The sequence below is a fragment of the Oncorhynchus mykiss genome, chromosome 23 (genome assembly GCF_013265735.2).
Source record: "Oncorhynchus mykiss isolate Arlee chromosome 23, USDA_OmykA_1.1, whole genome shotgun sequence".
NCBI lineage: Eukaryota > Metazoa > Chordata > Actinopteri > Salmoniformes > Salmonidae > Oncorhynchus > Oncorhynchus mykiss.
The window spans coordinates 10,271,417-10,292,934 of NC_048587.1; the positions used below are offsets into that span (position 1 = coordinate 10,271,417).

The 21,518-nt window shown below is 40.7% G+C and overlaps 1 protein-coding gene across 3 annotated transcripts in view; it reads right to left on the reverse strand.

Annotated features, from left to right (window-relative positions):
- LOC110502263 (myopalladin) overlaps window positions 1–21,518 on the reverse strand; it is a 46,773-nt gene that overhangs the window by 9,351 nt on the left and 15,904 nt on the right. For 2 of the 3 annotated variants that reach the window (XM_036959987.1, XM_036959990.1), the window contains exons 3-13: window positions 19,923–20,098; window positions 19,657–19,705; window positions 17,479–17,941; window positions 14,495–14,587; window positions 14,152–14,293; window positions 13,864–13,887; window positions 8,658–8,774; window positions 6,459–7,173; window positions 4,122–5,378; window positions 3,787–3,934; window positions 3,058–3,138 (exon numbers count right to left, since the gene is read on the reverse strand). In XM_036959987.1, coding sequence (XP_036815882.1) covers window positions 3,058–3,138; window positions 3,787–3,934; window positions 4,122–5,378; window positions 6,459–7,173; window positions 8,658–8,774; window positions 13,864–13,887; window positions 14,152–14,293; window positions 14,495–14,587; window positions 17,479–17,941; window positions 19,657–19,705; window positions 19,923–20,098 — 3,265 coding nt within the window. The remainder of the gene's footprint in view (window positions 1–3,057; window positions 3,139–3,786; window positions 3,935–4,121; window positions 5,379–6,458; window positions 7,174–8,657; window positions 8,775–13,863; window positions 13,888–14,151; window positions 14,294–14,494; window positions 14,588–17,478; window positions 17,942–19,656; window positions 19,706–19,922; window positions 20,099–21,518) is intronic. The other variant, XM_036959989.1, reaches the window with a different exon arrangement.

The following is a 21,518-nucleotide window of genomic DNA, read 5'->3' on the forward strand; positions in this document are numbered from 1 at the left end:
CACAGCTCAGTGAGCATAATAATGAGTTTTTTTTTTTACTGGACTGATGACCTGCATCTGATGGTCAGTCTGTGGGGCGGGAGTAGTGGTGAGACTGCCTCTCACCCGACTCAACGTCCCTCCTCTCTCCCTCCCTCCGCTGAGAAAAGGGGACACTGTCTTCCAACTGACGCGAAACATACACTATATATACAAAAGCATGTGGACACCCCTTCAAATTAGTGGATTCGGCTATTTCAGCCACACCCGGTGTATAAAATCGAGCACACAGCCATGCAATCTCCATAGACAAACATTGGCAGTAGAATGGCCTTACTGAAGAGCTTTCAACCTGGCACCTTCATGGAATGCCACCTTTCTAACAAGTCAGTTCCTCAAATCAGTCAGTCAGTTCCCCTGCTAGAGCTGCCCCGGTCAAATGTAAGTGCTGTTATTGTGAAGTGGAAACATCTAGGAGCAACAACGGCTCAGCCAAGAAGTGGTAAGCTACAAAAGCTCACAGAAAGGGATTGGCGAGTGCTGAAGCCTGTCCTTGGTTGCATAACGCTTCACCATCTGGCATTCCTAAATCGCCCAACATCAGTGCCCGACCTCAGTAATGCTCGTGGCTGAATGGAAGAAAGTCACCGCAGCAATGATCTAACTTATATTGGAAAGCCTTCCAGAAGAGTGGAGGCTGTTATAGCAGCAGAGGGGGGACCAACTCCATATTAATACCGATGATTTTGGAATGAGATGTTTGACGAGCCGTCCACATACTTTTGGTCATGTAGTGTATGTCGCACTGCATCATGCACCAATTCATGTTGTTACTCCTATGACTAAAGAAAGTGAAATGTTCCTCGATATTAAATAAGACACAAGCCGCAAATAATAACAATGCAAGCTTATCGAAACACTTCGCTATACTCATTAATTGTAGCTGCAGTGTTGGTTGTAGTGTGAGTGGAAGTAGGGAGAATGCACATTTTATGGCTTTTAAAGTTTTGAACAAAGTATTAACAGTGCTGAATAACAACTTAAACATGAACTTACTCATTAAAAACAGCAGCTGTTTGCTGTATTCATTGAGTCTCTCTCATCATGGTTGTAAAAGCTTTGAAATCTCACATTATCAACTTTCTGTGCATTCCAGGCATCATTTTACATTATATGGCACAAGGAAACTGCAGACGCTTGATCTGAGCTATCTGCTTGGCCAGCGTTAGAGTCCTATAGGTGCACTTGATTTGCTCTCTGGAACTGCCGGATAGGCGGAGGTCCACCTTCAGAAACATGAAATGGTTCCAAATGGGAACACCTTGCCATCCTGGTGCTCGGGCTGCTGAATGAAGTGCACCTACTGCCAACAGTGTGAAACAGATAAAATAAATAAGAATGCAAGGCTTTATCATCGTTTTTTTCATGTTTGGTGATCAACTAGGAATGGTTTGGAGATTGACCAGTCTATCACGAGGGGTTGGTGCCCACTGCTTTAGATTATTCATGAAATGGATATTAGTTTACAAATACTTTAAAAGTGCATGACTTATGATTAATTGGCGACAGATTCCGCATAAAAACAATATGCATATTTCCTCACCAGATATGTTTGTCAAATTGACTTGTTGCCGATAAAATTGTGCATAATGAAGTAGTGCCCGCTCCGGTATTGGAACGTGCGCTCCATCCAACAGCACGCCACAGTATATGTGCGATCGCGTATAGCCTACATGATAACAATATTATGTACTAAAGAGCAAGATTATTTTGATTTGTTAAACGGCAGTCAAGCATCAATGATCATGTCACCAGAATAAGACGCTCGATATTTATTGGAAAGGAGCATCAAGCTCATCACCTTGCACTTTCACCACCCTGTGAAGTTCATCATAATTGATTTAATCTGTAGCCTAATAAACTGTATGCTTTCTTGACAAATCGAATTGGCAGGACCACAAAACATGTCATCACGTAACTCCAAGTTTACTTTGATATGACGGTTAATATATTAATATTTGCTCATAAAAGCGCTTCTACCGACATTTCTCGCTTAATTCATTTTACCGATACAAAAAGATTCCACTTTGTCTAGCGTATTTTGTTTTGTCTACATTTAGACAGTTTACAGAAACATTTTCTGTTTCCATCAGGCCTGTTAGGACATTTTTTTATCCGACGTACTTTACTTGCATAAAAAGTTTGGAAGGAAACCTGGTTAGTGTTTGGATATATGAGTATGCATAATACTATTTAAAACCTGTTTTCAACATTCTGTAACGCTTTACATTAAGTTGCTCTTATACCAGTGTAGTAATGCTGTAATTACTACTCACAATATGTAATATTAAATATCCACTTTTATACTCGTCTTTCTCTTTTGTTCATATTGTTGGTTGTTGGTGCATGGGGGGGGGGGAGAATTATTGTATTTTTATTTTTTCTGTGCGGGGGTCTTGGGGAACTGTGGCGGGAATCTTGGAGGGCTGGTGGGAGATCTGTCGACGTGTGCTTGAGCACTAATGTGATGTACTGTAGTTGTTGAGCGGCTTTACTGCAAGTATATTGTTCGTTTTAAATATTCAGTCATTTGAAAAATGTGAAAAATAAACAATTGTAATGGGCTTGAATGGTTTTAGTTATTATGCAAGTGGAATAAGGAACTATTCCTCTCTAATGAAAAATGATTGCAGTCAGAGTGCAGTATAACTGCAGTTAAGTGAAATATAACTGCAGTATGCTGCAATTACTGTGCCCAAAATAACTGTTTTTTTTACTACAGTAATTTTGCAGTGTAACTGCAGTTAGTGTGCAGTTATTCTAGAATTACTGCATCCAAAATACCACAGTCAATTGCAGTTAAGGCAGTTTCAAAACGGCAATCTTTTTTTGTAAGGGTTACAAAAAACATTCAACCCCATTCTGCAATTACTGAAGTACTAGGAATAAACATGTTTATCCAATGTCGTTACTGGCGTAAATACATGGTTTCTGCATAGGTATAAGAGCAACTTAATGTTAAGTGTTACCGAATGTTCTGAGCAAAGCAATGCTTTGGGAGAGAGATGTTCGCGGTACCTCGTCATAGTTAAAGACAGTGGCGGGAATGTTTGGTCCGAGGTGTCTGCTCGCTGTTTTCCCCTCATAAGTAGTCGGCTTCTATGAGAGGATAGGGATGAATGATGAACACCAACACAAATGCACTCACACGAATGAACAAACACACACAGCCACGGACACACACAGAGACACACAGGCATCACTACCGCTAATGTGTGAGTAATGTGTGATTCATATGATATGCATGGTGTTATATGGGACACATACAGTACATGATGAATGAATATGGAAAATGAATGATTGGAAAAGGATTGCTCGCTGATGCTCTGCTCATCGCTCAGTTTAGACGAACGCTTGTTCTCACTGCTTCCAGATTGTTTCACATTGTCACTTTACCCCATTTCCAATGTGAAAGGAAAACAAAATGAATTTGTAATAAGAATTCCAGAATAGCAAATTGGAAGCAAGTGAGAATGCACCATGCAGTCTCCACGTTGTATTCTTTTCAAATGTTTGAAGAACGTGGTATTCAAACAGGTGTTGGTTTGAAAATAATTTGTAGAAGAAGAATGCTTTATTTATTTGAGATCCCTCTGTTCATTTTGTTCATTTGTTGGTTCCACTCCAAGCCATATTATTACTGCATAACTCATTCATTTAGTTACATATTCAGTCATTCACCCAATCTATAATGTAAGATATGTGCCTCACTGCATAACAGTACAATTGAAGGGATATATCCTATACCTGTTGTACATGACCACGCATTAAATCTTCATTGAACCTAAGCTTTTTCTCAATATCGTGGAGGAGAGTTTGTTGGCTGCTACGAATATCATCATCTAAAATAGGACGAGTGCTTGTAGGCAACTTCTTCAGTATGCCTTGAGGTGGCCTGGGGATCAAAACAAATTAATTAGCAAAAATGTATTTTTACAATATATAAAACTGAAACACAATGAATTGAATAGTGAAGTAAGAGGATTCCGCCCCTGCTTATTCCCTTCCCTCTAGTAATCTTCCAATCAGGATTTTTTTTTAAACTGGGAACTTTCTGGAATTCAGGAATCATAGGGTCTTACCTATGAGCACTCCTGGGCAGGCCCATAGAGTTGGTGGCTTGTGTGGTGTGTAGAGAGGGCAGGACAGAGCTGAGGAAGGCCACATGGTTCTGGATGGGGCTGGAGGTACTGGAGGTCGGGGACGCTGCCTGCGGGGGTGACTGCTGTGGCAGGGCGAACACAGAGTTTAGGTAGGCAGCAGGCAACATGGTCAGGGAGGTGGGGGAGGACATGAAGGAAGGGGGGCTGGTGGGTGACTTGAGGACTCTGGTGGGTAAGACTCTGGGTTGCGGAGAGAACTGGTTGGGGTTGGAGGAGTTGAGCTCGGCAGCCAGCTTGTGGAGCAACGGAACGGGGGACTCTGTAGGAGAGGGACTCCTAAATGGAGAGAGGGGAGTCTGGGCAGTGATGAACTCCTTTGGCCTAGCGTAGTTGAAGCTCTGTGACGTAGGAGCCAGGTTGAGGAGGGAGGCGTGGGTTGTTCTGAGCAGGGGAGTGGGGGAGGTGTTCTGCATGGTTGTGGGGGCCTTGTTGAAAGCTGCAGGGATGGAGTTGAGAGACGCTGTGGGGGCTGTATTCAGATGAGGTGTGGGAGGTGTGCTAAACTTGGGTACGTGAATGGCTTTAGGCAGGGATGAGTGGGTTAAATTCAGCTGGGAAGAATGGGTGGTGTTTTGCTGGGTCATATAGGGTGGGGATGCAGGGCTGGTGTACAGGTGTGGTGCAGGAACAGTTCTCAGCAGAGAGGCAGATGGAGGGGAGCTCATACAAGAAGGAGCTGTCTTCAATTGAGGAAGGGACGGCAGGGTACCCATAACTGGTGCAGGAGGGGCTGTGTTCAGTAGCGTTGCAGAGGTAGTGTTCTTTGGTGGTACAGGGCTTGTGTTTAGCAGGGGTGAAGAAGTAGAATAGGAATGGGTGGTGTATGGGTTCAGTAGTGGTGCAGATGCAATGTTTAGCAGGTGGGCAGGGGGACTAGTGTTTAGCTGGGGTGTAGGGGTAGTGTTCAAGCTTGTCACAGGGGCGGAGTTGAGAAAGGGTGTTGGGGCTGTGGTCAGTATGGGTGCGGCGTGGGTGGTCTGCAGGAGCATGGGGGTAGATGAACAGGGCAGGTTTGACTGAGACTGGGCTTGGGTCTGTGCCTGGGACTCGTGGTGTGTCTGGGCTGGCCAAGCAGATGCCTCCGGTTGGCTCTTGGTGGCTCCGTTTGGCTCAGTCTCAGTCTGCTGCTGCTCCATAAGCACCTGGTTGTGCAGAAGCTGCAGCTGGACAGGATCTCTGAGAAAACAGAGATGGAATATGTTGAAAACTTTATATAATAAAACTAGCCTGGTCCCAGATCTATTTATGCGGTCTTGCCAATTCATAAATCCTTGTCACGCCAAACCATAGGAGTTGGCAAGACAGTATAAACAGATCTGAGACCAGGCTATAATTAAACCATATGTTTGTCTTAATGTGTTCCTCACCCGAATAACTACAAATACTCGAGACACAGTTTCGTAAAAAGTAATGAGCATAATGTGTCTTTCAGGGGCAGGTTTGAGAAAGTCTGCCCTTTTAACGTGTAGGAGTATCCAGGGAGCATCCAGACTCTAAACACACTCAGATCTGCAATTGGAAATGTCAGTAATGTTCTGTATCAAGCTTGGTATAAGACCTGTCATTGCATTATTCTAGCACTTTTTAAATTAGTTATAATGCCCTTACTGAGATGCATGTTCTGTAGCTTCTTATTCAATATCAGTCACTTTGATAATGTAGAGTGAAAACAAGACAATAACTTATTGTCCCTCAATCAATTATTATTATTAACACTATGCAGAACACATATCATCTTAGTGCCTTGATCGAACAGAAATATGAAAAACACAATAGCAGAGTGCAACAATTCATAGCACGTGCATGCAAAAAGCATAGCATTGCACTTAAGTATGTTAAGAAATCCCCAACCTCAGTTTTTTTGTAGTTTTAAACTCCACATAGTTAAGCACAGATATGTATTCAGTAGACAAATGACAACTGGAATGTAGCAGATCTGATAGGGAGCTCAAGAGGAGACATTCCCACCTTCAATGTTTACTGTTTTAAATACAGCCCAAACAACTCAAGCTGCTTTCTTCATTTCAAAACAAGGACCGCAATTGAAAAAATACACCACAAGACTGAGACCAAACCTTTTATAGAATTACTTTTATAATTAAGCATATTTTCTCGTAACAAAATCAACTGCAGGTGCAAAATTTGGGAGTTTGTGGTCTGATTGGTTGTTCATTTGGCGCTAAATCATGTTAGGATTTGTCTTAAGTTAAGTGATACTAGATAAGTTGAAAAATACTTGAGAATTCGAATACTTACAGTTTGGGCTTGGCCAGTACTGGAGGTGGTTCCTTATTGGCCAACTGCGACATATCTTCATATGAATGGCTATTGGATGCTTCACTCTGGTTTTCCGTTTCATCCTCAGGCAGTTTAAAGTGCACACGGAGTCCTGCCCTGGATCTGGACCTGGGCCCGTTGTGGTTAACCAGAACCCCAGGCTTAAGGCAGGAGGAGTTGGGGGGATCAGGGAGGTTTACATGGGGAGGGGGCTCAGGTTTATGGATAGGAGTCCCTTCCACCTTAGGCCAAAGACCAACGGGAGGGTCAAGTAACACTGAAAAGGCTCTGGAGTCTCCCTGGTCAGTCTTGGGCATCTCACCACTGCTCTGGGGCTCCGGGCATAGCCCGCTGGAGCTACGGGTGCCTATACGGAGGCTGCTGCCCAGGCTTAGTGGATCCAGGCTGGGCATGCTGAGGCTGATAGGCACCTGGCGCAGCATGCTGGAGCTCAGAGGGTCTAGACGGAGGGTACTGGTGCTCACAGGTTCCAGTCGTAAATTGCTGGAGCTGAAGGGATCCAGGCGGATGGTGCTGGAGTGAGGCTTGATGCTGTTGGTGACAAGAGCCTCAGCTTGAGGCTTTAGTCTGGGCAGAGTGAGATCTGATGAAGAAGGCTCTGGAACTTGTGTGGACTCCATTGTTAAAGTGCCTACGAGAGTTTTCACGTGGTTGTTGTTGGTGTTTTCATTTCCTAATGAGGTACAGGGAGAAGGATAGGTACAAAGCCAAGTGAAAGTCTAAACATCCCTCTCACAGTTTTCACATTTTGCTGCCTTGAAATTACCTCCAAAATGGGATTGCATTGGATTTTCCCCTTCTAATCTAATCAACCTACTCCACATTTTCAAAGTGAAAGAACAATTATAGAAAATTTTCTAAATTTATACAAAAATGTAAAACAAACATGGCATGATTGCGTACGTCTTTACACCCCTGAGTTAATACTTGGTGGAAGCACCTTTGGCAGCAATTACAGCTGTGTGAATTATTTTGAATAAGATTCTACCAACTTTGGGCAACATTTATCCATTGTCTTTTTTTATTGTATTTTATTGCTCAAGTTCAGAAAAATTGATGGACAGCAATATTCAAACCTGCTTTTAAAATCAGATTTAAGTCAGGGCTGAGGCTGGACCACTCAGAAGCACTTATCACCTCTTGGAAAGCCCTTATGTTGTGTCTTTGGCATTACAATTTGTAAAATTGACCCGCTGAAAAAGAAAACTAATTTCCAGGGTTAGGTATTTAGAAGACTGAAGTAAGTTTCTCTTACTTTTTTACCTGGGCTTTGAACCTATCATATTTATTGTGTTCCTGACAAACTCCTCAGTCTTTGCCGGTGACAAGGATACCCATAACATGATGCTTCCACCACAATACTTGAAAATGCAGAGAGTTCCAATCTGATAGGTTTGACTCTAACATTTTTGTTTTTAATTTTTGCCAAAAAGTAAATTTATTTGCAATGTTGTCTTGCAGTATTACTTAACGTAAATAATTGATGATTTCGAGTGATTTTTTAAGACGGGCTTCTTTAAAAAAAAACGTTTTCATAAAAGCCAATAATGTGGAGTGAATGCAATGTTGTTAATCAATGCACAGTTTTCTCTCAGCTCAGCCAATGAATCTTAAGACTCATGGTGATGTCGTTGAGGAGTTTCCAATTGCCATACTTGACCATACTCAAAGGGATATTCAGTGTCTTGGAATTATTTCTTAGAGACCCCTGATCTATGCGTGTGGAGAAAAAAAAATCCCAGACATGCTTATAAAGCGGCTCTGAGGTTGAATCATTGTTTGACATTCACTATCAATTTGAGGGACATTCCAGAGACAGGTAAAAGTTGTTCTTAAATCATGATAACCACAACTTTGACAAACAGATTGTTGTGTGATTTTGTATGAAAATATTTGCTCCTGAACTTATTTAGATGTGCCACAGAAAAGAGTTTGAAGACCATTGCAATCAGGACTGTTTTATATTTTTATTAATTTCAGAAAAATTATAATTTTTCTTTCACTGTGGATAAAAAAAAACTTTTTAGAATTTTTGGCAGAAAAATGTGAAAACTATGCAAGTGTGTGTAGACTTTCACGAGGCACTGTAAACAGTCTTCAAATATTATCTTACGAATAGAACTTCCAAGTCTAAACTTTGTAAGCCAGTGACATTACCTTTCACCCTTAGTGCAGCGATACTGGATACAGTTCCATATTTGTTGCTTGCAGTGCAAGTGAATTTTCCAGAATCTTCAGGGAAGACTTCAGCAATGACCAAAGTGCATATTTCCTCTAAAGGGAATACAAAATTAGGGAGATGAGCACCAGCTGAATGTCATTGTTGAAGTTCAGGCAACATGACTGATAGGTTAAAGTGCAGAAAAATTACTATACTGAACTAAAATATAAAATGCAACATGTAAAGTGTTGGTCCCATTTCTCATGAGCTGAAATTAAAGATCCCAGAAAAAGCACAAAAAGCTTATTTTTCTCAAATGTTGTGCACAAATGTGTTTACATCCCTGTTGGTAAGCATTTATCCTTTGTCAAGATAATCCATCTACCTAACAGGTGTGGTATATCAAGAAGCTGATTAAACAGCATGATCATTACACAGGTGCACCTTGAGTTGGGGACAATAAAAGGCCAATATAAAACGTGCAGTTTTGTTATGCAATGCCACATATGTCTCAAGTTAAGGAAGCATGCAATTTGCATTCTGACTGCAGGAATATCCACCAGAGCTGTTGCCAGAGAATTGAATGTCAATGTTTTTCCCATAAGCCGCCCCCAACGTTATTTTAGAGAATTTGGCTATACGTCCACATGGCCTCACAACCGCAGACCATGTGTAACCACCCCAGCCCAGGACCTCCACATCCAGCTTCTTCACCTGCGGGATGGTCTGAGACAAGTCACCCGGACAGCTGATGAAACTGTGGGTTTGCACAACTGAAGAATTTCAGCAAAAACTGTCAGAAACCGTCTCAGGGAAAATCCTCTGTGTGCTCGTCGTCTTCACCAGGGTTTTGACTTGACTGCAGTTTGGTGTTGTAACCAACTTTATTGGGCAAATGTTAACTTTCGATGTCCAGTGGCAAGCAGGAGAAGTGTGCTCTTCACGGATGAATCCCGGTGTCAACTGCACCGGACAGATGGCAGACATCGTGTATGGCGTTGTGTGTGCGAGCGGTTTGCTGATGTTGTGAACAGAGTGCCCCAGGTAGCGGTGGGGTTATGTATGGGCAGGCATAAGTCACAGACAACAAACATAATTGCATTTTATTGATAGCAGTTTGAATGCACAGAGATACCGTAACAAGATCCTGAGGCCCATTGTCGTGCCATTCATCCAGCGCCATCACATCGTGATGCCATTGAAGAGGAGTGGGACAACATTCCACAGGCCGCAATCAACAGCGTGATTAACTCTATGTTAAGGAAATATGTTGCGCTGCATGAGGCAAATGGTGGTCACACCAGATACTGACTGGTTTTCTGATCCATGCCCATACTTTTTTTTTTAAGGTATCTGTGATCAACATATGCACTGTTGAAGTCGGAAGTTTACATACACCTGAGCCAAATACATTTAAACTCAGTTTTTCACAACTCATGACATTTAATCCTAGTAAAAATTCCCTGTTTTAGGTCAGAATAATAGTAGAGAGAATTGATTTATTTCAGATTTTATTCCTTTCATCACATTCCCAGTGGGTCAGAAGTTTACATACACTTAATTAGTATTTGGTAGCATTGCCTTTAAATTGTTTAACTGAAACGTTGTCGGGTAGCCTCCCACAAGCTTCCCACAATAAGTTGGGTGAATTTTGTCCCATTCCTCCTGACAGAGCTGGTGTAACTGAGTCAGGTTTGTAGGCCGCCTTGCTCACACACGCTTTTTCAGTTCTGCCCACATATTTTCTATAAGATTGAGGTCAGGACTTTGTGATGGCCCCTCCAATACCTTGACTTTGTTGTCCTTAAGCCATTTTGCCACAACCTTGGAAGTATGCTTGGGGTCATTGTCCGTTTGGAAGATCCATTTGCGACCAAGCTTTAACTTCCTGACTGATGTCTTGAGATGTTGCTTCAATATATCCACATAATTGTCCTTCCTCATGATCCTCAAGTGCACCAGTCCCTTCTGCAGTTAAACACCCCCACAACATGTTGCTGTCAACTCCGTGCTTCACGGTTGGGAGGTTGTTCTCCGGCTTGCAAGCCTCCCCCTTTATCCTACAAACATAACGATGGTCATTACGGCCAAACAGTTTTATTTATTTTTCATTAAACCAGAGGACATTTCTCCAAAAAGTACGATCTTTGTCCCCATGTGCAGTTGCAAACTGTTGTCTGGCTTTTTTATGGCGGTTTTGGAGCAGTGGCTTCTTCCTTTCTGAGCAGCCTTTCAGGTTATGTCAATATTGGACTCGTTTAACTGTGGATATAGATACTTTTGTACCTGTTTCCTCCAGCACCTTCACAAGGTACTTTGCTGTTGTTCTGGGATTGATTTGCACTTTTCGCACCAAAGTATGTTAATCTCTAGGAGACATAACGAGACTCATTCCTGAGCGGTATGACGGCTCTGTGGTCCCATGGTGTTTATACTTGTGTACTATTGTTTGTATAGATGAACGTGGTACCTTCAGGCGTTTGGAAATTGCTCCCAAGGATGAACCAGACTTGTGGAGGTCTAAAATGTTTTGTCTGGGGTCTTGGCTGATTTCTTTTGATTTTCCCATGATGTCAAGCAAAGAGGCACTGAGTTTGAAGGTAGGCCTTGAAATACATCCACAGGTACACCTCCAATTGACTCAAATTATGTCAATTAACCTATCAGAAGCTTCTAAAGCTAATTTTCTGGAATTTTCCAAGCTGTTTAAAGGCACAGTCAACTTAATGTATGTAAACTTCTGACCAACTGGAATTGTGATACAGTGAATTATAAGTGAAATAATCTGTTTGTAAACAATTGTTGGAAAAATGACTTGTGTCATGCACAAAGTAGATGTCCTAACCGACTTGCCAAAACTATAGTTTGTAAACAATACATTTGTGGAGTGGTTGAAAAATGAGTTTTAATGACTCCAACCTAAGTGTATGTAAACGTCTGACTTCAACTGTATGTATGTGGATGACTCAGCACTATACACATCAGCTACTACAGCGACTGAAATGACTGTAATACTCAACAAAGAGCTGCAGTTAAGTTTCAGAGTGGGTGGAAAGGAATACGTTAGCTGTAAATATTTAGAAAACTAAAAGCATTGTATTTGGACCAAAACACTCACTAAACCCTAAACCTCAACTAAATCTTGTAATAAATCATGTGTAAATTGAGCAAGTTGAGATGACTAAACTGCTTGGAGTAACACTAGATTGTAAACTGTCATGGTCAAAACATATTGATGCAGTATTAGCTAAGATGGGGAGAAGTCTGTCTACAATAAAGTGATGCTCTGCCTTCTTAACAACACTATCAACAAGGCAGGTCCTACAGGCCCAAGTTTTGTCGCACCTTGACTAATGTTCAGTCGTGTGGTCAGGGGCCACAAAAAAGGACATTGGAAAATTGCAATTGGCTCAGAACAGGTTAGCACGGCTGGCCCTTGGATGTACACAGAGAACTAATATTAATAATATGCATGACAATCTCTCCTGGCTGAAAGTGGAGGTATTGACATGTTGAATGAACCAAGCTGTCTGTCAAAACTACTCGCACACAGCTCGGACACCCATGCATACCTTACAAAACATGCCACAAGAGGTCTCTTCACAGTCCCCAAGTCCAGAACATACTATGGGAGGCACACAGTACTACATAGAGCCATGACTACATGGAACTCTTTTCCACATCAAGTAACTGACACAAGCAGTACAATTACATTTAAAAAACAGATGAAAACACTTTATGGAACAGCGGGGACTGTGAAGCAACACAAACATTGGCACAGACACATGCATACACACACACACACGATAACATACGCACTATACATACACATGGATTTAGTACTGTAGATATGTGGTAGTGGTGGAGTAGGGGCCTGAGGGCACACAGTGTGTTGTGGAATCTGTGAATGTATTGTAATGTTTTAAATTTGTATAAACTGTCTTAATTTTGCTGGACCCCAGGAAGAGTAGCTGCTGCTTTGGCAGCAGCTAATGGGGTTCCATAATAAATACAAATACAAAACTCAGTAAAATCTTTGAAATTGTTGCCTGTTACTTTTTGTTCACTGTATAGCAGCATGGTAGCTGTACTATGTAGCTAACCTACTGTATGTACGGTATATGTATAGTGAAAAATAAATACAGTAAGCCTCTGCATTGTAAAATATGTCTGCATTTCTATATACTGTATAATTATTGCTCAATAGATTGTCTTTTCTAAGATATCAAATCAAATTTTATTTGTCACATACAGTACACATGGTTAGCAGATGTTAATGCGAGTGTAGCGAAATGCTTGTGCTTCTAGTTCCGACAATGCAGTAATAACCAACAAGTAATCTAACTAACAATTCCAAAACTACTGTCTTATACACAGTGTAAGGGGATAAAGAACATGTACATAAGGATATATGAATGAGTGATGGTACAGAGCAGCATAGGCAGGATACAGTAGATGGTATCGAGTACAGTATATACATGAGGTGAGTATGTAAACAAAGTGGCATAGTTAAAGTGGCTAGTGATACATGTATTACATAAGGATGCAGTCGATGATATAGAGTACAGTATATACGTATGCATATGAGATGAATAATGTAGGGTAAGTAACATTATATAAGGTAGCATTGTTAAAAGTGGCCAGTGATATATTTACATCATTTCCCATCAATTCCCATTATTAAAGTGGCTGGAGTTGAGTCAGTGTCAGTGTCAGAGAACTAATACGCATTCATGAAATGTATATGCTGTAAGTGAGCTGTTTTCCCCAATGGCACAGCAGCTACATTTGCTTCCATTCACGAGTGCTTCCCTGCGTTTCAGACACTCTGAAAGGCTCTGTAACCATGATAGTTCAACCGACACAGGTTGTTAAGGTTCCTTATAAGGTTGAGTTTTAGGAGGAGAAGTAAACAGTTTTTTTATGCAGAGGAGTTACAGAAGCTACAGCCCCAGCCAGATACTCTACACATCTGGAAAGAGGAATGGTGTACACTGGTTCATAGTAAACATCACCTGAGCTACAGTAGGACTTTGACTTTCTGAGGCCATTGTATCTAATGCTTGTATAATGTGAATAAAATGTACATATCAGTAACACATAACATAAAATATTTTGATACATGCAGAAATATGCTGCATCTTAACATTTTACAATTGTATTAATTGTACCATGACAGTCTCTCCTTTGCATAATACGTACCTGATTCATCCATGGATCGAGGCTCTAAAAATGAAGAAAATGCTAATATATATTTTATCGTATGAAATCAGAGCTTTCTGTTCTTCATGCAGCCTTCTAAAAAACTTCATCTCAGTTTTTTGTATTTTTATACTTTAACAGTTTTCAAAAATGCTTCCATTTATTAACTTCAAGTGAAAATGTACTAATAAACTAATACAAGAGAATTGAGGTAAATCACAGAACGTACCATAAGAGGAATGTACATTATTCCGACACACAGTAAAAGAGGGAAGGTCTTGGTCTTACTCTTCTGCAGGATCCTGAAGTCAGGGGAGTCCTCCATGACAGTTCCTTCTCTGTACCAGTCCACCTTGGGGGAGGGGACTCCTTTAACACGGCACTCTAGCACCACCAGCTCGCTCTCCGATGCCAACAGGTCCTGCAGACTCTGAGGGGCCAAGTAGAGTGCACAGCCATCATAAGTTTATTATCATCACACACAAAACATGCAGTTTCTTAATTAAGTACATGAGCTTTAAAAATGTACCATATAAGACAATGTCATATTTTGTTCGAAGTTTGATGATGAAGTTGACATTGTACAGGTCTTCTAATTATTCATTGTATGGATATAATATTAGCGGGGTACCTTTGTGAAAACAGGGGCAGCCATAATAGGCCTCCCGTCTAGACCTTGAGGATAGATGTCTGGACTTAGAGTATAGCTGTCTCCATTTAGGTTCTGAAAACAAAAGGATTTCATCAATTCAAGTGGAACTGACACCGTTTTAACTACTTTGCAGAAATGACATTAAACAAACACAATCATACAAACACAATCATAATATCGGTCTAAAATATCAAATTCACATTTTATGCTTCAACACCAACTTTATAAGAGTTTAAAAAAAATACGTACTATTTGACAAAAAAAATGTAATTGTAGCTAGCTAGCTATCTAGCAACTGGACGGATGTCAAGTTATCACTAGGGGCCTCAGAAGCATTCCGTACGCACAAAATATGCCCTAAAACACGCATGCGCCAGTTGGCATTTATAAAAACTGAAGTTATCCTTCCGCAAACTTTAGACCATGCATATGCATGCTCTATTAGATGGCTATTTTAATTTCATTGTTTTGATCTGAAAGTGAGCGCGGTTTATAACATACAGTAGAATTAAACAGGTGAACAGACAGTTGATCTTTTGCATTGAAGTGTGTAGGCTACCACTGTAGTTCAAAAATAAATCTAAGTAGACAATGTTTCAGAATTCGGGTGCAGTGCAGCATATGGGTTTGGAAAAAGTCGGCTAAATGCCAAACATTATTGAATTCAAACGATCTGTTACAGGTTGATAAACATTTTGCAATTGTTTTTGTCTATCAGAAACAGTCAAATACAGCAAATGTCACTGCAAAAGGAAACGTTCTGAAAGAACATCCAAAGACATTTGATCGCAAATTCGCAATTGCTATTTCATTTAGATACCGTCTTGGTCGAATTCCATTACTTCTAAAGTATACACAGTTTTACAACTGGCTTGATTTATAATGGGAAACGTATGGCGAGTGCCAAGTTTATAAATCTCAATATTTTTGTGCATGTGCAGTGTTTTCAGGGGGCTCATTTATAACAGTTACGTATTTCACACTTAATATTTGAGTGCGTCATTTCTGAAAATACTGCTGTCTTTGGAGGTGATGGCAGAATGTTAAACTTTTGCAGGGACATTTGCTGTAGTCCTAGGCCATTTGACAGACAAAATATCTGTGGGATCCATTTCTGAAATGTCTGCGCATGTGCACAAATATTGAGATAAATAAACTTGCCGCACGCCATACACACTTATGTTCTCCTTTATAAATCAGACCTGCCATAAAACTATGAGCACGTGAACGAGCATTAAAACTCTGCCTGGAAAACAGCCTCCATTCACCTTTTTAGAGAGTTGGGCCAATAACCGGAAGGTTGCTGGATCGAATCCCCGAGCTGACAAGGTAAATATCTGTCGCTCTGTCCCTGAGCAAGGCAGTTAACCCACTGTGCCCCGGGCGCCGAAGACGTGGATGTCGATTAAGGCAGCCCCCCGCACCTCTCTGATTCAGAGGGGTTGGATTAAATGCGGAAGACACATTTCAATTGAATACATTCAGTTGGACAACTGACTAGGTGTCCCCCTGTCCTTATCCCTTTCATGTAAGACATAACCTTTCAACCTGCAAACATTTCTCTCCGCCAACAAGAGGGGTGTGAACAGTTTGTGTCATGAACAGTGCTTGTGCCGATAGAAATCGACGTGCATGGGATGATCCGAATGCTGTAAGGGAGGTCTGAGTGAAAAAGTTTGGGAACCCCTGCTGCATAGGTGTGCACAGAGTGAAAATGTCACTGCAAAATATCAAAACAAACTAAATGCACGTTGCCTATAGAGCGAATGCCTGCGCATTCTGCAAGAGTGATTGTATATTCAAAACAATTTAGGCTAGTAGGCTAAAGTAGGCTAAATGCTACAGCCCACACTTCTATGCGAAAGACTAATTGTTGTTCAATATTTAGTTCATCAACATTGGGTTTCTATGTCCTGCCTTGGTATAGGCTCTGATATTAAATAGGTAATGATGTCGCACAGCAACACTGTAGCCTACCCTTATTGTCAACTATTTTACATAAACTAGCTTTACTGGGTTGGCAATTAAAAAAAAAATCTGCAGTAATTTATGCTGTGCTGGCAAGGATTGTGTCTATTTCTATAGGATAAAACAATGGCCAATTGTTGTCGACCTGTCAGCAGAACATTTGAATTCAACAATGTTTTGCATCAACCTTTCCTCCAACCTAAATATGGACTGTCCGTGAATTCTGAAACAATTGCAGTATTTACAGTAGCATATATACAGGCTTATTTCAATGTAGAAACGTCAACTGTTCACCTGTTAAATACGACTGTACATTATAGCATAAACCGCGCTACCTATGGGATTGCAAAACATGAAATATACAGTAGCCTATCTATACTAGGCCAATTAAATGAGAGATGTGCATGGTAATCTGTTGTATGGCTACTTCAGGAATATGAACCCATCACAGCCACAAAATATGAGGAATTTACTCTGCAATGTTTGTGAAAATAAAATAAATAGATACATACGCACGGTTTACAAATGAGCCCTCTGGACTGGACAAGACTGACAAGTTTTTATTTGTTTCATTTATTTACTGCACTGTCTCTTATTTGCCCAAACTTACAGCCACTTTCCCATTCATATTACTGTAGAATTTTCACAAATACCGGACTCTTGTAATTTCCAAACGTTTTATGAATGTATGAAAACATGAAGATTAGCATATCTACGTGTGCTAGCTTGTCACACACAAAAAAAGGTGCATCATATTCTTCCTGAGGGTGTATATGAACAGACCTTAATACCATTTAATGTTACTAAATTGGTGTCAGTTCCACTTTAAGTAAGCAAACACAAATACACATGATTGTCAAGTACTGTGTGGGTCTTGAATAAAGATTACTGAGCAGAAAGGAACGTTTTTGACACATGTAGTATTTCAGATATCATTCATTTACATTGAAATGTTTGCAGGATATTCAGGAGCCAGAGATTGAGAAGATTATTACCTCAGCTAGAGTCGTCTGTACCGCAGCAACCTGGGCAGGCAGTGTAGAGGAGACCACCTGGGTCAGCGGTAGTGCCGTGGTAGACACTGTCTGTGTCGGTAATGGTGTGGACGTCACTGGGACAGGTGGCGGTGTTGGCAGTGACAGAACTGACGCTGTGTCCACAGGTGGTAGCTCTAGAGTAGAAACTACCTGGACAGGTAACTGTGCTGACATCTCCTGGGCAGGGACCAATGTAAACGCCACCTGGGTGGATGGTGCTGTTGTCACCTCCGTAACAGGAAGGACATTAGTAGTTACCTGGACAGGTACAGATGCAGTGACTACCTGGCTAGAAGGCAGTGAGGTGGCCTCCTGTGGCTGTTCTTCAGTGCAGATGGTTGCGTCATCCACACACAGAGACACAACACTGACCACTGGAGGTAAAGATTGGGCACCCGGCTGAGCTCGGGTCCTCTGTAGTCTTTAGGTTTACAAGAGAAACAGGATACATTGTTACTAACTAGGTCCCACTGGGCTAAAATGATTTTTAAAGTGACATACAGTTAATTCAGGGAGAATTCATATATCCCTGGACTTATTCCACATTTTGTTGTGTTACAGCCTGAATTCAAAATGGATACAATTGTTGTTTATTTCTTCATCCATCTACACACAATACCCCATAATGACTAAATTAAAACAATTTGTGGAAATGTATTGAAAATGAAATACAGAGATATCTCATTTACATAAGTATTCACATCCCTGAGTCAATACTTTTGGCAGCAATTACAGCTGTGAGTCTTTCTGGGTAAGTCTCTAAGACCTGTCCACATCTGGATTGTTGTTGATCATTGCTAGAGAACCATTTTCAGGTCTTGCCATAGATTTTCAAGTAGATTTAAGTCAAAACTGTAACTTGGCCACTCAGGAACAATCATTGTATCCTTGGTAAGAAACTTCAGTGTGGATTTGGCCTTGTGTTTTTTGTAATTGTCCTGCTGAAAGGTTATTTAATCTCCCAGTGTCTGCTGGAAAGCAGACTGAACCATGTTTTCCTCTAGGATTTTGCCTGTGCTTAGCTCCATTTCTTTTTTATCCTGAAAAACTCCCCAGTCCTTAACAATTACAAGCATACCCATAACGTGATTCAGTCACCACTATGTTTGACAATATGGAGAGTGGTCCTCTATAATGTGTTGTATTGGATTTGCTCCAAACACAACACTTTGTTTTCAGGCCAAAAAGTGAATTGCTTTTTTGAAATAATACGTTATTGCCTTTTTTGCAAACAAAGGCATGTTTGGGATTTTTTTTTATTTTGTACAGGCTTCCTTCTTTTCACTCTGTCAATTAGGTTAGTACTGTGGAGTAAATACAATGTTGTTGAGCCATCCTCAGTTCTCCTATCACAGCCATTAAACACTAACTGTTTTGAAGTCACCATTGGCCTAATAGTAAAATCCCTGAGCGATTTCCTTCCTCTACTACGGCAACTGAGTTAGGAAGGATGCCTGTATCTTTGTAGTGACTGGGTGAATTGATACATCCTCCAAAGTGTAATTAATAAATTCACCATGCTCAAAGGGATATTCAATGTTTGCTTTTTTTACCAATAGGTGCCCTTCTTTATGAGGCATTGGAAAACCTCCCTGGTCTTAGTGGTCGAATCTGTTTGAAATTCATTGCTCGACTGAGTGGCCTTACAAATAATTTTATGTGTGGGGTACAAAGATGAGGTAGTCATTCAAAAATCATGTTAAACACTATTATTGCACACAGAGTCCATGCAACGTATTAAGTGACTTGGTAAGCATATTTTTATTTTACTCCTGAACTGATTTAGCTTGTCATAAACAAAGGGGTTGAATGCTTAGTGACTCAAGACATGTCAGCTTTTCATTTTATATTAATTTGTAAAAAAAAAAAATCTAAAAACATAATTCCACTTTGACATTATGGGGTACTGTGTGTAGGCCAGTGACACAAAATATCAATTTAATCCATTTTAAATTCAGGCTGTAACACAAAAAGTTTTGGAAAAATTCAAGGGGCGTGAATACTTTCTGAAGGCACTGTATGAGCTACACTGAGAGGCCTGTTACATTGCAGAATGTAAACCTTTGAGCTTGCTTTTACTACCCAATTAAATGTTTTATAATTATATTTTGAGTAGAGGAAGAGTAGAGTACTCACTGTGCAAGTTCAGAATGTTGTTCCCCCTCCGAATCTGTTGAGGAGGCACCTGTATAAAATATAAAAGAGGGTGATATACAGCACACTAGTAGGGATGATCTTAGTATGATTGTCTATATTAATGTTTTAACTTAAAATTAAACATTTGTACCAGAGGATTTACTAATTAAATATCAGTAATACTTTTTAGGTTGTATAGTAAGTATTTATGTGACGATGCACTCTAGATCGGTCACTTGACTTGAAGGTCGAAACTCAATGGTCACCTTCGACGTAGATTTCGGCCGACGTAGAGCCTGTGCCGTAAAAGTTGGATGCAAAGCAAGAGTACCGCCCTGTGTCTTCCTCGAATGCCTCGGCAATGGTCAGAGAGTGCAACTCGCCGTTGTTGATGATCTGAATGTCAGGGCAGTTCTCCAGCTCCTTCCCCTCACAAAACCACCTGGAAAGCCACACAATACATATGCTCCTTTTAGTGTCATTACATTAGCTATTCAGCCCGTTGTGCGTAATCGCTGTATAACATCTAACTGCTTCCAACTTCAAAATATGCACAGAGTGTACAAAACAGTAGGAACACAGAGTCGCACCCCCTTTCGACTTCATTGCTTCCCAGAGTTGTGTCAAGTTGGCTGGATGTCCTAGGGTGGTGGATCATTCCCAATACACACTGTTGAGCGTGAAAAACCAAGCAGCGTTGCAGTTCTTGACACACTCAAATTGGTGCGCCTGGCACCTAATACCATACTCAATTCAAAGGCACTTAAAACTTTGGTCTTGCCCGTTCACCCTCTGAATGGCACAAATACAAAATCCATGTCTCAATTGTCTCAAGCCTTAAAAATCCTTCTTTAACCTGTCTCCTAAAAAATATCTACAGTGATTCAAGTGGATTTAACAGGTGACATCAATAAGGGATCATAGCTGGATTCACCTGGTCAGTCTGTCAGGGAAAAAGAGCAGGTGTTCCTAATGTTTTGTACACTCAGTATAAGTTAAATGAAGTTCAAGTTGAGTGGACAAATATATATATTTTCTGTATTGGCAACTCTCTTCCAGTCATAACTCATTAGTGTATGTGGTGAGTGTCTTGACCCAGCTCCCTCCCATTACGTATGTTTGGTCAACGACAAGTAAGTGTAGCTACAATCAAGTCAGGGGAAGAAGTTCTGGTGAGCACTCTTACACTGTAAAACAAGCCGCAACCACCACACCACCTTACCATGCCAAATGAGCCCTTAGTTACCACTTGCTATATGCCAATAGTGATTGATGTAAAATCTAAATGAATAATGTTCTGAAGATGAAAAATATACACTACTGTTATATACCTGACTGTGACTAGTTTAAAACCACCTCAACTAACTAAACGATTTTCTATAAATACCCCCAAAAGTTTACAGATTTAATAGAGCAAAAGTATTTCTAGTTTTGTATTCTCTACTACAATATTCAGTTAAAGATGTTCAAGTATGAATTTACAGGAAGTTGTCTTTCAGGCTTCATGTAAAAAAAATGGCTAGTATTTCCAGTATGACATCAATGGAGTCCTTGATCTGCTAGAATGGCAACTCCATAAAGACACTTGTTAAATCAGAGATGATTTAACGGCCAAATACTAAACCTATATTATTGTACTAACTGGTATCCTCTCATACCCTGTGTACTAAAAAGCCGACCAGCCACCATGTCTCTGTACTGTAGATCTATTTTGGGAGGATGAGGCAATGTTGCAGTGTAAAATATATCAGATAGACATGTAGACAAGAGTGTCTATGCGATCTCTTAGCAGAGTTCACCAGACATACAGTGCCTTGCGAAAGTATTCGGCCCCCTTGAACTTTGCGACCTTTTGCCACATT